The sequence below is a fragment of the Ruditapes philippinarum genome, unplaced genomic scaffold (genome assembly GCF_026571515.1).
Source record: "Ruditapes philippinarum isolate M1 unplaced genomic scaffold, ASM2657151v2 ctg605_1_1_1_1, whole genome shotgun sequence".
Classification (NCBI taxonomy): Eukaryota; Metazoa; Mollusca; class Bivalvia; order Venerida; family Veneridae; genus Ruditapes; species Ruditapes philippinarum.
In genome coordinates, this window is record NW_026862846.1 from 78,311 (window position 1) to 93,960 (window position 15,650).

General features: G+C 32.8%; 1 protein-coding gene across 2 annotated transcripts in view; it reads right to left on the reverse strand.

Annotated features, from left to right (window-relative positions):
- LOC132720382 (polycystin-1-related protein-like) overlaps nt 1–15,650 on the reverse strand; it is a 173,676-nt gene that overhangs the window by 60,513 nt on the left and 97,513 nt on the right. For both annotated transcript variants that reach the window (XM_060704511.1, XM_060704512.1), the window contains one exon: nt 7,348–7,636. In XM_060704511.1, coding sequence (XP_060560494.1) covers nt 7,348–7,636 — 289 coding nt within the window. The remainder of the gene's footprint in view (nt 1–7,347; nt 7,637–15,650) is intronic.

Below are 15,650 nucleotides of genomic sequence, written 5' to 3' on the forward strand. Positions count from 1 at the left end.
TTGGTGTCCTTAGAGGGTTAGACACAATTACAGGAATGGGGGAGGCATTAATGAGGCACATATATTACTACTATACTGACTCAAAACAAAAAACTATAATAGTCTGATCCAGTCTTGAGGAAAACTGTCTTGCTTAAATTTTAAAGAACATTTTCTGAATTTTTTTTTTTTGTATTAAAAAAAATATTGTTTTTTTTGTAGCTTAAACAAAATTGAAAAAATTAAAATGATTATCAGAGCAAATAATTGGTTAAAACAGCTGCCAATCTGTCTGAGGAAAAAGACTGAAATTTAAAAACTATAACCACTTGGCTACTTAAGCCACCACCCTTTTAAACTTTGAAAGTGCTTGCGACAATATTTATCAACTCTTGCCACCAATGCCGAGTCTAGCCAACGGGAACATTGATATGATCTGGACAGTCTCTACTGTTACAATCACAAGGCCTGGTGGTGGTGTTAGTAGTTAAACCTCCGGATCACAGCAGTAAGCCACGCTGAATTTACCAGAGCACGAGTTCAGCCAATGCAATAATATTGAAAGCCAATATATCGTGATAATTTTATATCAAAATTTGTTAAACTCCTAATGGACAGTTGTAAGGTTAAAACAAGACATGTCAGTTAATCAAATTTAAAAAGGCTGGGGCTAAATTAAAGACAAAAGGACTGACCTAATTAAATAATAATGCACCACATCAAAATAACAAGTATCAATTAATAATTTCATCCTACGATTAATCAATTTTACTGCGTTAGCATTTTAACTGTCAACAGCAGAACAATTTTACAATAATTAAGTAATTATTATGCAAATATGGACTGCGATAATGAACCAAACTAATCATAACAAAAAACCCAAAAAAATTCTGTCGCAAATCATGGAAATTTGACTGTTACATAACGATCATCATTAACGTTTAATAATTCCCAGTATTTTATGAATTAATGACGCGCAATGGAGGTCCGCTCCAAATACTGCAAGCTGAATAACCAACTAACACAATAATCCACAGTTCCATTTAACTAAAAATATTACAGTTAATGGCACCAGTTGCAATTTCCTGATATGTCTCGTAAATCTGCGTTCCCTTCAAGTAATGGTCTTTCAGTAATGGCCGTATTTCTTTCTTTCTACAATAACCTACAAATGTCAAATCTCAGGCTCGAGTGCTTCGTAAACAAAACGTGATCGATACACAACCAATTTTGACGGAAAATGATTTATTCTTCCTTCGTTGGATAATTTTTAACTGTTTGTTTTCTTATTCTTCGTTTGAGATAAGGGTTAGATGGAAATCTGAAATTACGGGCATGGAGAATTTCTAAATTGACATTTCTTATTGGATAAGACACTTTACTATTCTGAGAGTACAGACTTTGAGATATATGTAATAAACATAAAGCATTGCTTCTAGATTTGAACGACCGTTTTAATTTTAGATTCTTTCGCAAAGATCTCAGTAGTGTCTTTTCTTGTAGTTTTGAGCACAACACTCAATTTAATGCAACACATCCATCAACAAATAAAATATAAGAAATAACATTATAGTGGCACTGACTTTTCTTCAACTGCCAAAAATTGTTTTTGAAAATCTTTTCTTTGGCTAAAATTTGACAAGAAATGAGATTTCTTTGAATTTAATTCATTTATGTACAAAATTTTATAAGGTCATATTTTACCAGTGAAGGACACCAAGGAACAACTCATAGATTTGTCATAGCCTCATAAAAAGGTCATATTGCACCAGTGAATGACACAAGGAACAATTCATAGATTTGTCATAGCCTCATAAAAAAGGTGATATTTTAGCAGTGAAGGACACAAAGAACAATTCATAGATTTGTCAAAGCATCACAAAAAGGTCATATTGCACCAGTGAAGGACACAAAAAACAATTCATAGATTTGTCATAGCCTCACAGAAAAGGTCATATTATACCAGTGAAGGACACAAGAAACAATTCACAAATTTGTCATAGCCTCGCCTACCATATAATGAGAACATTGTGTTTAGTTGAACAATAAAACCACAAGTTCCTTTATAATCATTTCCTCGTGATGATTTTCAGTCCATTGTAAAATCTTTTTTTTTAACATGATATTTATATAACATGCCACATTATATCATCCAGGATTATAATCACCAGTTATTATTACAGGAAAATAATTCTTCACGAGATGACAGTCAATACTGGTAAACCTGATGTAAAATATAAAACAAAAAACACCACTTTATATATACTCGGTTAAATAATTTTCATCCTGGCAATTTGCAGTGAAGCTCCAAAAAAAGACAACAACTTGAAATGCCTTAAAGAATATTCGTTAAGAAAACAGGAGAAGATAACTCTTTGCCTCTCCAAAGCTTTGCTTCCATCAGTTCTACTTCTCAATCTTTAAACCACTAAATAGACTTATATTATATAATATTGCTGCCTTTATGCCCCAAGCAGACTCATACTGTAAAGTGAAGTTCCTAAAAACACCCCACAGAAATGCCTAAAGAATATTCTTAATGTAAACAAGAAAAGATAACTCTCGGTCTTCCCAAATCTATGCTTCCATCTATTTCTCAATCTTTATATCACTAGATAAACTTATGTTAACTTGCTGCCTATATGCGTCAAGCAGATTCATACTTCAATCATCCTCATGGAAAACTCTTTTCTCTCCATCAAAAAGATTAATATATGGAAATTCATCTCTATATTCTTTATTTCCACATGAAAATTCATATTTTATTCTTCTATTAGGAATTCAATACTTCCTTAATATGGAAATTAATATCATTATCTTCCTCATGGAAATTTGTTGATCATCTCTCATAAGAAATTCAATCTTCTACATTAAGACTCTTCCTCGTGGAATTTTATTGCTTTCACTACAGCAAATTCTTAAAAGTTTTTCACAGTTTGACTGACTGATCCTTTAATCATAAAATTTCAAAGCACAGTCATAAAATCATAAAATTTAACACCACTTAAAATGGCATTTCCAAAATTGTAAAATTTCAAAGCACTTAAAATGGTATTCCATCATTGTAACATTTCAAACCACCTAAAATGGTATTCCATCAATTGTAAAATTTCAAAGCACTTGAAATAGTATTCCTAAAATCGTAACATTTCAAACCACCTAAAATGGTATTCCTTCAATTGTAAAATTTTAAAGCACTTGAAATAGTATTCCTAAAATCGTAAAATTTCAAACCACCTAAAATGGTATTCCTTCAATAGTAACATTTCAAAGCACTTGAAATGGTATAACTACCATTGTAAAATTTCAAAGCACTAAAAATGGTATCCCTATCAATGTAATGTAGTACTGTAGTAATGATATTCTTAACTCATGGCAAACATTTTCCTAAATGTCACATGAAAGAAAATCTTCATGACAACTCATTTTCTTGTTTGTTATTGTTTTACAAGCATGTGAGATTTCTGAGCCTCATTTTAGGGACACATAATTATATGTAGCAAATTATCATAAGAAAAATTATTGTTATATTATATTAATTTTAGAAAATTTGGTGCATCTTGTACATTAAGATAAATCAAAGGTCTTGCATACACAATTTAAAAACATTAAAATTCAGTCTATAATAAAGCATGTGAAAATACTGAAAATGATTTCTGTAAATCTACGTCACGAAACGCTTTGTGGTTTTTGTGGTTATTAAGTAACAGTTTCTTAAATATTTACATTCTATCTCGGTACATCAACTGATAATTGCGGCCATAAAACTTTTAATTATGGGAAGAAAATATTAAATGAACTTACGTAACTTTCATTTTATTATTTTCATTTATATCACGTTACAATGTTGGATAATAACACAATTACTGCATTTAAGATTTTTATCCGGCTAAACTTTTTATGAAATTACTTTTTTTGGGGAGAATAGGCTTGCCCTGTTCTCGCTGCGCTGCTGGTTTTGGTCGTTAAACTCGCACTCGTTAACCCGTTTCCACTAAATATTTTACATGGACTGGTCCATTTTTCAATCTGGAATCATCCCCTGAAAATTATGAATGGTTTTGTCAAAACCATTCATAATTTTCAGCGGAAAATTTCATGATTGTATTTACTGAATGGCAAACAGTGCAGATCATAAAATAACGATTTACTCTTTAAGTACCATTGTAATAATTGGGCAACCGCACACAACCAGAAATAAACATCCAAGCAGTCTGAACACATCAGGCTCTATATGCCAGGTTGATCCTACAGCTCGCACATTGAATTTATGCCCTTAAATATACCTGTAATGGATGTTCAGTTCCAAAATTAAAGCAGAAAAAGTCCATTAAATGATAACGCAAATTCAGCAGGGTTTTAAGGTAAAAAGTTTCATTATTTTCATAATTGCATGATTTTGTGTACATTACTTATAAAGTTATAATCACTTATCTAAAAACTTGCAAGAATGACATGCTTTATGCCAACTTCCTCACATGCAAAGAATCTAAAGTGCCTGTAGGGATTTGAACTCACGTCAGTGAGGAGAAGTGATTTAAAGTCAAATGACCATAACCACTTGGCCATGGATGCCCTGCCCCCTCTTTATACCAATATTGAGCCTGCCTTGTCTTAAATTCAGAAAATACCTTTCCAAACTTTACAGTCGCTTTACATGAATTCAGCATGGTGGAAAGGAAAAAAAACGAAACGTCTTCAAAAATGACAATGTTAAAGGTTTTATCATAATGTAATTCCGTGTCTTTGTGTACAGTGTACTGATAAAGCTGTAAACCGCATCATTCCTATCTGTTTATAGTTCAACTACATAATAAATTTCCCATAAAACTTTATGTTCAGGAAATGAAATATTATGATAAAAGTAACTGACTACATGTTGTGCTAAAGCATGACAATAGGTTTTTTTCCCCCTTTAATAGGAGAACAAAGACATTTTACATTAAGCGACCTTATTGCGTTGACTTCATGTAAATCTATATATATATGCACTGCTGCGTTGTTTTCAGCCGGTTTTTCATTGTGACATGCATAACTCATTTGGCTTTTCGTCGTATACATGCCATAAATCATACTTTATTTACAATCAAATTCAATTTAGTTTTTTTTACAATATTTACCTCCCTTGCCAAAAGTGGCTCAATTTTCTACATAATTGACAAAATATGAAAAAATCAACCGATTGTCAAATTATTTTATACATAAGTATGCAGCATAATATTATTATAGCATTGGCCCTCTTTACAGCAATCACCTCATTACAACAACCAAATATTCTTATAGATTATAAGACATAAGTTTTACAAATCATCACCTTAGTGCAACAATGTGTTAAGTCCTTCAAAATTTAAAAAGAGTTAACCAGTTATTGCACTATGTTGACGAAATGTATATTAACACTTTTAGCCTCCATTATATAATTTTTATAGAAAATTAATGTTATAAACCTTTTATTCTTTTTGTTTTAAACGGGGATAAAAAGAGAAGAGATTCATCAAACTGACTTGATTAAAACTAAGACCTCCCGGCTCCTACTTGAGGCAACAGTTTTCTTTTACACACTTGCTAGTAATCCATTATTATAAAGTTACTCCAAACTCCCCCAAGTAATTACAAACAAAAACGTCATTTGCCTGTCCTCCCACTTGTATATAACAGTTTATTCAACTTGTTTCACTTAACTTGCACTTTTTTTCTTCTTATCACATGACTTGTCTCCCTTGAATTATTTTCCAATTTAACATTATAATATTCATTGCACCCCCACCCATCTTATTTTGTATCTTACTCCAACAAAATCTCCATATAATACACAAACAAAAATTCTGGATACAGCGAGATACCTGGAGAGAAGTGAAATGAAAAGGTGAATAAGTTTGATTTAACTCTGTTCATGAGAAATAGTATTAAGACATGTCTCTCACATAGCCACCCACCCCACCCCCCCCATCCTCTCAACCCATCCTTCATCGTCCAAACTGTCCCTGTTGGTGTGGAGACTCTCATACGATTTTTTTATTTATCATTATTCAAATAAAAAAATATTACACTTGAAAAATAGCAGGAATAAGTTGGCACTGGTCGCCATGTAGATTCAGTTGCCGACAACAGTGTTTATCATTTAGAAGAAAGTTGTAATTGTCTGCATTATACACATTATCATATATTATCACATGTATCATTACATTTTTTATCACAGATTATGTTATATCCTGGTCATATACAAGTATATTTCACATCATCACTATTATCATCTTATATAATTTCCTTGTTGTTTTGTAGCATGCTCACACAGCATGATATTCAAATGCTATCATTGTTGCATTAAAGATTATAAAACTTAAATGCACTTAAAACTTAATCAAAAGATCATACAATGAAATTACATTGTATACTGAATTTATACAACTAACCTTTAAAGGAGTGTCTTCAATTTGAAAAAGATATAATTCTATAATTGAATACTTAATGTTTAATGCTTATTTATGTCATCATTTCGTTCAGTTATTTTAGAAATCAATGCAAACTATTTTCATGATGTTTTACATTAAATTTCACTATATTCAACAAAATTGCTAAGATGTTATCATACTTAAGTTAATATCATACAATATCTATCAAGTATTCTACCACAATAATACAACTTACAAGTTTATTTTTCAAATTTTTGCCATTACTTTTCAACATCTTCAGTAAAGTACTAAAATATATTAAAATTTTAAACCTTTTTTTTCCCCCATTCAAATCAAGAACAATCATCGTGAAATCAATTCTTTTCCCCCAGCTATGACTATATAATCAGACCTTCCTTTAAACAAATGTATAGTAAACAATCAAGATACATTGTATCAATATCTAAACTCTGGCCATTTTACACAATGGTTAACCACAACAATCACATGACGCAACAAGAACATCGCCAACACCAACAAGTGGGCATGCAACGCAGTGCCGTAACATGGCTATTTTAGAAAATATAGGAAACTTCTTTTTTTTGCCTTTTTTGCCTAAGAAACCTTGACCTAATTGACCAAGAATAGATCTTGACCATATCAGCCAATGGTAGAATCCACAGTGTGTCCTTGACCTAAATGACCAAGGGTAGAGGTTCATAGACAACAGGTTGACCATATTGGCCAATGATGGAAGTCCATAGAGTGTGACCTTGACCTAATTCATCAATGGCAAAGGTCTCTATATGACATTGACCTAAATGGCCAATGGTAGAAGTCTGCATATGACACTGAAATTATTGACCAAGGATAGTGGACTAGTGGTCTTTCAAAGATATGAACACATCAAATAGGGTTCAGACAGGGTTACAATTTTTCACAGCCCAAAACAAGATAATATATATGTATTTTTTACCTCATCTCTAACTGGCAGTCTCTCCAAAACTTCCAACAGCTTCCTTCTTGCATCCCGTCTATACTTAAGGTCTTCCTTCTCATCAGCAATTTCATCTATGACATAAGTGGCATTAGAATTGTCAATGCTGTAAGCTGTATTGTTATCTCCCTGAAGAAGAGTATTTGCTGAGTCATTCAGCGTGTTCAGCCTGGTAGCAAGGTAAATGATCGAGACTTTGGATATGGCATCGTCCCCTCGGTCCACAGACTTCTTGAACACACCATTGGCAGAAACAATCTCTTCATATCTGAAAGTAGATCAAATAGAACATATTAATAAACTTAAAGTATATTTTCATCTAAGCCTCCTGGAAAGAAAAGAAATTAGCCTTAAATGTCATCAGTATTGTGCCATGTAAGTTAGTACATCCATGCAGTCTGACCAAGCTCTATACTGTTTTGCTGAGTAACATTAAATTTCCTTATCAGAAAGGATGGTAATGCGCAAATTTCAAAAAGGAAGTTAGACAATTAAAGAAATTCATCTGATATATATTTACTGATTTTGTTTATAACAATATACTGATGCCACGGTCCCTTGTTTTCCAAATTGGTTGCCTCTCAGATACAACAATATCCTGATATAACGAAAGAAATTTGGTGGTCCCCTGAATATCCTTATAAGCGGAGTTTACTGTACATGCTGTTTCACAATTCACAAAACAGACACTAGTGCAAACTCTAAAAAAAATCTCACAGCCAAGAACTACTCTCAATATTTCAAACATTATGCCAAAGTTTTCACAGAAATCAAAGGAAACATGATATTTCTCTGCTTCATAAATTTTTTACATAAAACCTTTTTCCCCCCCTGACTGGAACCGATACTTATAGATCAATATTTATCAGAAAAACCATCTTTTATATTTGCAACAAACTTTATCTTGCAGTTTGCTATTGATTGCGGATCCATATCTGAAGCTATCTTGCCGCAATCTTTATTTGACAATGTTTTTATATGAAGAGAACCTTTAATTAAACAAATATTTATCTCTGTTTCAGATGCATTTATTTCCTTGTTTCCCCCAAAGGACTTTGATCTATCACCAAGTCATATTGATTTTTTCCATACCAAGAAATTTTTTTTTGAACTTTCATTCTATAGAAAATCAACTTGTTCTTTAGCATATCCAAATTTCTTAAAATAGCTCTGTTTTAGGTAACATTTCTGTCAAAATGGTTAACACTTAATTGCAATAATTTTAACAATTAAGTGTTGCAAATTTATATGTAGTAAGATAAATTTTCCTATCTTGTGCCTTAATAAAAGTTTAATGCTTTCAAATATAGCTTTCAATTTAATTTTTGTTAATTAAAAAATATTGAATGCTTTAATCTTATATTCACTGTTTCAGATTAAAATTGAGTGCTTTCAATATAAGTTTTTAATAGCGCTTTCAACTATACTCTAACCTCATAACTTTTAAATTCATATTTGTGTAAGGTTTCACCTTTATTTTGTCTCTGTAACCACAACATTATTCCAGCTTACAGCCTTATTTCTAATGTCCGTACATACACCTATATTGCCTTAACTCCTTATTATCCCCACCTACTTTCCCCATACATCCATATCAGTTACCTCCCTTTTTACCCACCCATTTGCCTTCTAACACCCATAATGCACTATCCCCCTATTACCCAACCCACTTTCTAACATACACTGATCTGCATTTACATGTCAAAACTATCGTCTGCTGCACATATGAATTAAACATGATATACTGGAATAAACCCACTTAATGTAATCAATCTTGCTATATATAACTTATATAACTTGTCAAATCCAGCCACTTATTATTCTCAAGTGGTACTTTACCATGATTAATAGTCATGTAGATATGTGTATACAACAATTCCAAACAATAATGTCATGTTTATTTTAACATTCACTAATAAATCAATCAATTGCATGACTTTTTATCCATTTAAATTACCATTTCCATGCTAAATATCTTAAATTAATTTGTCCATTTTTTCAATCTGGACTAAACCATTCATCAATTTTTGAAGGAAAATTGTATAATAATTATATACTGAATGAATAGCTATTAAAAAGTTCCTTGTGAAAGTGAAAGCAACTAGTACTGGTAAACTTCTTGAAAGCCTGTCCAGAAATGATTGCCGTGCCTGAACTGAGCTCTGGTAAATTTAATGTGGCTTTCTGCCATGATCTGAAGTGAAAACTACCAGCGACATTATCAGTAAGTCACCCATTCAAAGCCTCACCATCCTGTACATCCATAAGCTAACTCTATATTGTTTCCTGCATAATTTTATCATTTTGATATTGAAATTCCTAACCAAAAAGATTTGAGAACTTACTTACAATATATCTCCAAAATCTGATAAAACAAACGTTTAAAATATTCATTAAAAAACTCAAGTCTAGGCCTTCTGCAGTTTCAACATTTTAGACAAACATTTCAACATTTAAGACGAACATTTTTACATTTTAGACGAACATGAAAATATCTATATTAACCTGTTCTAAATGTTGAGAAAAAGGAAAATGAAACAGTAACACTATGTAGATATATATACAGGGGATATTAACTCATTGAGAATAGTTTTCTTACTCCTAAACAAATACATTTTGTCAGGAAGGCAAACAAAAAGTTCAAACAAAACCCGTACCCTCGTATCATAAAGCAAATCAAAGGTCGCTTATTTATTCAATAAACTTTCCACTTGTACACAATGTTAACCCCCTCTTCAATAATTTGATAGGCACGCTTTAAAGATTTTCATAAAATGTTATCTGCATTAGCCTAAGTGCAAATACAAAATTTCATACAAACAAAAGACAAATACAATGTCTCTATGTCCCTCTGATCTCAACTGATTTTCATGCACGTCCTAACCCATAACCCGCTATATTTCTATAATGGATCTGTCCAGCTTTGAAATTGAAACAGTCCATTCAAAGTTCAAGGGATTTCAATATTAAACTACAAAAAAATTGAGCTACCAACAGTGTAGACCCTGACTGCACGGATGTGCAGACTGGCTTGGCTCTATGCTGTTGGCAAAGGCTAATCACTTTTGGTTCCAACAGATTAAGGGTTAATAATGAGCAAATGATGATAAGCCTGTTTTATTTCTCCCCTCCCCCCCCCCCCCCCCATTCTGCTTTATAGAGATACAAAAACGTTTTCAGTAAGACCGCCTTTTTTTTTTTTTTTTTACCAACATTTCTTAATATGTCTTACAAAATCCTTAGTATAGCATTGTATTTCACTTTAAATGTCAGTGCACATGTACACGTTCCAATAGTGTTCCTCATTCCATGTCACCAATCTTTTCACATCCGTTTTTTTAAAAAAAAAAATTTTTTTAACCAAGGAATGTTGTCACTCATGACATTTACTGACCTAAGATTTTTTTATCTTGATATCTTAAGGCTGCCACTTAAAGATAAACAATAAAGTTCTTCTTAAAAAGTAAATAACGTAAAAATTTCAAATAACAACTTTGGCAGAATCATCCTGTAAGGATCATTATCTAAATGCCAACATCTTTTATCTTCTTTTTTATTTCCCATTGATTCATTGATGACCTTACAACAGTCTCAAATGATTTCAATGTTGTAATGGAAATATAAAGAGTGCCCTGCAATTCAATGGAAATATAAAGAATGCCCTGCAATTCAACAGAAATATAAAGAGTGCTCTGCAATTTTTTTAAGCAGTTAACCATGTGCCCAAAAACTGGTTATACATTTTGGAAAACAATATCCCAAACAAAACAGAAATGTTTTACATAACAGATATTTCAACAAAACAGACTGGTTTTACATATAAGATATTCCAACAAAATAGACTGATTTAACTTTTAGGATATTTCAAACAAAATAGACTGGTTTTATATTTTGGATATTATAAACATATCAGAGACCGGTATTATATTAAAGAATATTGTGGTTTTATATTTAAGGATATTACAAACAAAACAGACTAGTTTTACATTATAGTAATTTGAGAGGTATAACTACTGATAAGGGTTATCAAAAGGTATGGCTGATATTTGACATTCAATACATGTTTACGAGGCTGGAGACTCCCCACTCTCATATCCTAGATTATAAAGATAGACTCAAGTGTTTCCAAAGAATGTTTTTCACCCTTTAATGTGCAAGCAGCCATAATCACTTGCCTGCAGCACCATTATAGTCACCATTATTATATATACGCCACAATAATCACCACTATCCATATAGTCTGCCACTGTTATAGCCACCCCCATCCATATAGTCCCACCATCATTAAAGCTACAGTCTGCCACCATTATAGCAGCCCCCATCCATAGGATCTGACTCTAAACCCTGGATCAATTAAGTACTGTGAAACCTTATAGACAGACAGAACTGAAAAATCCATTTCACAGAGGGCAAAGGTTAAAGTAAGTCACTGTCAGAATGCGAATTTCAGACCCTGCTCTTAGTTACCCATAACACTCAACCATAGTGGTCTATTGCCTGCCTCTAGCCAATTTTTCAAGTTAACATTTCTATATACAAATACCAATAAATGTAACAACAGACATTCACAGACAATACCTTTAAAGGGAGTAGAAACCTCCTATTACAGCCTAATTTAAACACAGACAAACTCAAGCACCACAATGAAATTGAAATATCTCTACCTCCATTACTCAAATACATGTATATTAAATTGTCAACTTATTAATAAACTCGACAAATGTAAAATGAATTGAAAATTCTAGAATAACAGAGAAAAGAAATAGAAGCAATAAAAAATTTTTTATGAATAAAATTAAAAAACTTACACTTTGTCTCCAACGAATTACAATAAACTTAATTTTTTTCCCCCACATATATAATTGTACTATGACAGTCACACAAATACATTGTTACAGCCACTTCAAATGTTTCAACATTAACTTCCCCTTTTATGACATTAACTTTTAAAACTGTTCAACAGTTTAATTCATGTTTAATGACTCAAGTTCAACAATAACTTCCCAATATTTGCCAGCGATCCGAATTACTTTCCCTGTTATAATTCATCATTAAAAGTGCAAAAACGAATAAATTCTCAACGCCTGTCAAAACTTTTTTAATTGTTTTTCTTTCCCTTTAGATGATTTAAAAAATCGAGAAAAACGAAATAAAAAATTAACTAGAGGATGCTTTTGTAAAAAAGCGCATGTCTCCCCCACTGCACTGTGACCTTGACCTTTGACCTACTGACCCCAAAAACAATAGGGATCATCTGCTCTATAACACCAATCATCCTATGAAGTTTGAGGGCTGTAGGTCAAAAGGAACTCTAGTTATCATCCGGAAACGAGAAATTGACCAACGGTCACTGTGACCTTGACCTTTGACCTACTGACCCCAAAAACAATAGGGATCATCTGCTCTATAAGACCAATCATCCTATGAAGTTTGAGGGCTGTAGGTCAAAAGGAACTCTAGTTATCATCCGGAAACAAGAAATTGATCAACGGTCACTGTGACCTTGACCTTTGAACTACTGACCCAAAAACAATAGGGATCATCTGCTCAATAAGCCCAATCATCCTATGAAGTTTGAGGTCTGTAGGTCTAAAGGAACTCTAGTTATCATCCGGAAACGAGAAATTGACCAACGGTCAGTGTGACCTTGACCTTTGACCTACTGACCCCAAAAACAATAGGGATCATCTGCTCTATAAGACCAATCATCCTATGAAGTTTGAGGGCTGTAGGTCAAAAGGAACTCTAGTTATCATCCGGAAACGAGAAATTGACCAACGGTCACAGTGACCTTGACCTTTGACCTACTGACCCCAAAAGATATAGGGGTCATCTCCTGACTTTGACTAATCATCCTATGTAGTTTGAAGAGAGTGGGTACAAAAGAACTCTAGTTATCATAAAGAGATGATTTTCATATTAAAGGTCACAGTGACCTTGACCTTTGACCTACTGATCCCAAAAGCAAGAGGGATCATCAGCTCTATAAGACCAATCATCCTATGAAGTTTGAGGGCTGTAGGTCAAAAGGAACTCTAGTTATCGTCCGGAAACGAAGAATGGACGGACGGACTGACGGACTGACGGACTGACGGACGGACGGACTGACGGACGGACTGACGGACGGACGGACAGGGCAAAAACAATATGTCTCCCCCCGAGGTGGGGGAGACATAAAAATATCAAATACAGACTGTTCATTGCATTCCAATTCACAAATAAGACAGGGCTATTATTAAACTCTCCGTAACTTACAACAGCCAAAAAAAAAAATCGCAACAAGCCACTTCCGCTCGAAACAATTCTTTAATAAGCCACTTATAAAAACTTACAAACATGAAAAAAACTTACTGTATAAAACTTTCCTTCAAGCTACAAGTAACAATCCCATCCTGTGTTATAACGCAAACGTTTACCTCTATTTTCACCAAACCTGAACTGAAAACAGCCAATTTTATTTATGTATGTACCAAACTGCCTTAATACTTAAGTATGAAAAAATGTTTATGTTAAATTCACCGATGACTCATGCATCAAAAGGGCAGGTATTATTTTCTCCAGGTTTTTTTCCTCCCTCAGCCTGTAATTTTCAATTTTCGCACACACAAAAATGTTAAACACTTTCGTTTGACAAAGTCAACTTATTTCTTGTTTTCAGTTACAGGTTTTTTGTTTCTTTCACACGAAAATCTGATTGAATTAAATATCCAATGACTACATTGTCCAAGGACAATAATACATGCAATTGTATGTTTTGCCGTTCTGTTATTTCAAAACTGGCCGTGTTTGTTAAGCGGTGATCGGTCAGAAAGGACAGCTTCCTATTGTTAAAGCTAACTTGTCTTTCCCAAAGTGTCATTTACAATAATGGATCTGTCCATTTTAGGGAAAGCAGATACCTTCGTACAAGTTTTATTCATCATTTTGGAGTGCGATCAATGGCAGACTTGGACGCCTTAATTTCACCTTCACTTAGTAATACGCTGAAATTAATTGGCTTGCGATTGTCAAGTATTTAAGGCAGCATTTCATTATAGAATCGAGAATGACAGCAAAGTGTTACAGTTTAGTCATGTTTTTTCACGACCTCTTACTATTCAAATTATACATTTTCAGTTAATAACACAAGTGAAAAAGTTTAACTCTAAGACATTTATGACAGTGATATTGAAAACTAATATACGTAATGTTCAAACTGATAAGAAGATGGATATATTTTCATCTACTTTACTTGAACATTCCTTACATTAACATTTGACAAAAAATATAGTAACTTACCAAACAAACAATTAAATTTTGTAAATATTAAAAACAAAATCCATGCGCCAGTATTCCACAAAAAGTACTAAAATTCTTTTAATTTCCATTTAAATCTAGCAATCATATTTGCATTTAAACCTCCTTCAAGAAGAGCTCTTTTTAAGACTGTCCTTATCTCGAATTGTCCTAATCCCAAAATGTCCTAATCTGAAATTTCCTTAATCCAAAAATGTCCTAACCAAAAATGTCCTTATCACAAAATGTCCTAATCCTAAATAATCCTAATCCCAAATTATCCTTATCCTAAATTATCCTTATCCCAAACTTCCAACGACAATGACAGTAATGTACGCATGTTTAATATATTGTTGCTTTAAATATATACGCCCTTCGTACATGAAAATATGTTTTAACGAGCCGCATTTACGACACTGTTCAATCAATTAAAATATAAAAAAAATCCATTAATATTAATTTTATGACTCTAAATCTCAGCATTATTAATAGTTGCCTAGTGGCTGGTACTATAGAATTACAGTTAACTGGTTTGACAAATTATACAAATATATACCAACAAAAGGCTGCCATTTTCTGCCTCATCTTGAGATCAATATATCAAATAAACAATTTTTCCTAGTGACACAACTATTTAAAGAAACTGTGTCATGTATAGTGGTAACGCACTGGACTATAAATCCAGATACCAGCAGGTTCGATCCCTAACTCCTCCACTGACAATTGCAACGGTCTTTCCATTGACACCTGAAACACCAAGATCTGATTCATGAGTGATCTGCAGAAGGCAATGTAAAGAACCAGGGCTCCATCTGGAACAGGGAAACAACTGTGTCATTCTCTAATAAAAAAAAATAGCCTATGAGATTTAGAAATGATATCGTCAGGGAATTAACAAAGAAACGATAGGTCTCATATCACAGGTTCTACTGTAATGTAATTACTTATATTATTCCAAAGAGATTTCATATCCTATTGCGTGACAAGAAAAGCACTTCACAAAGTTA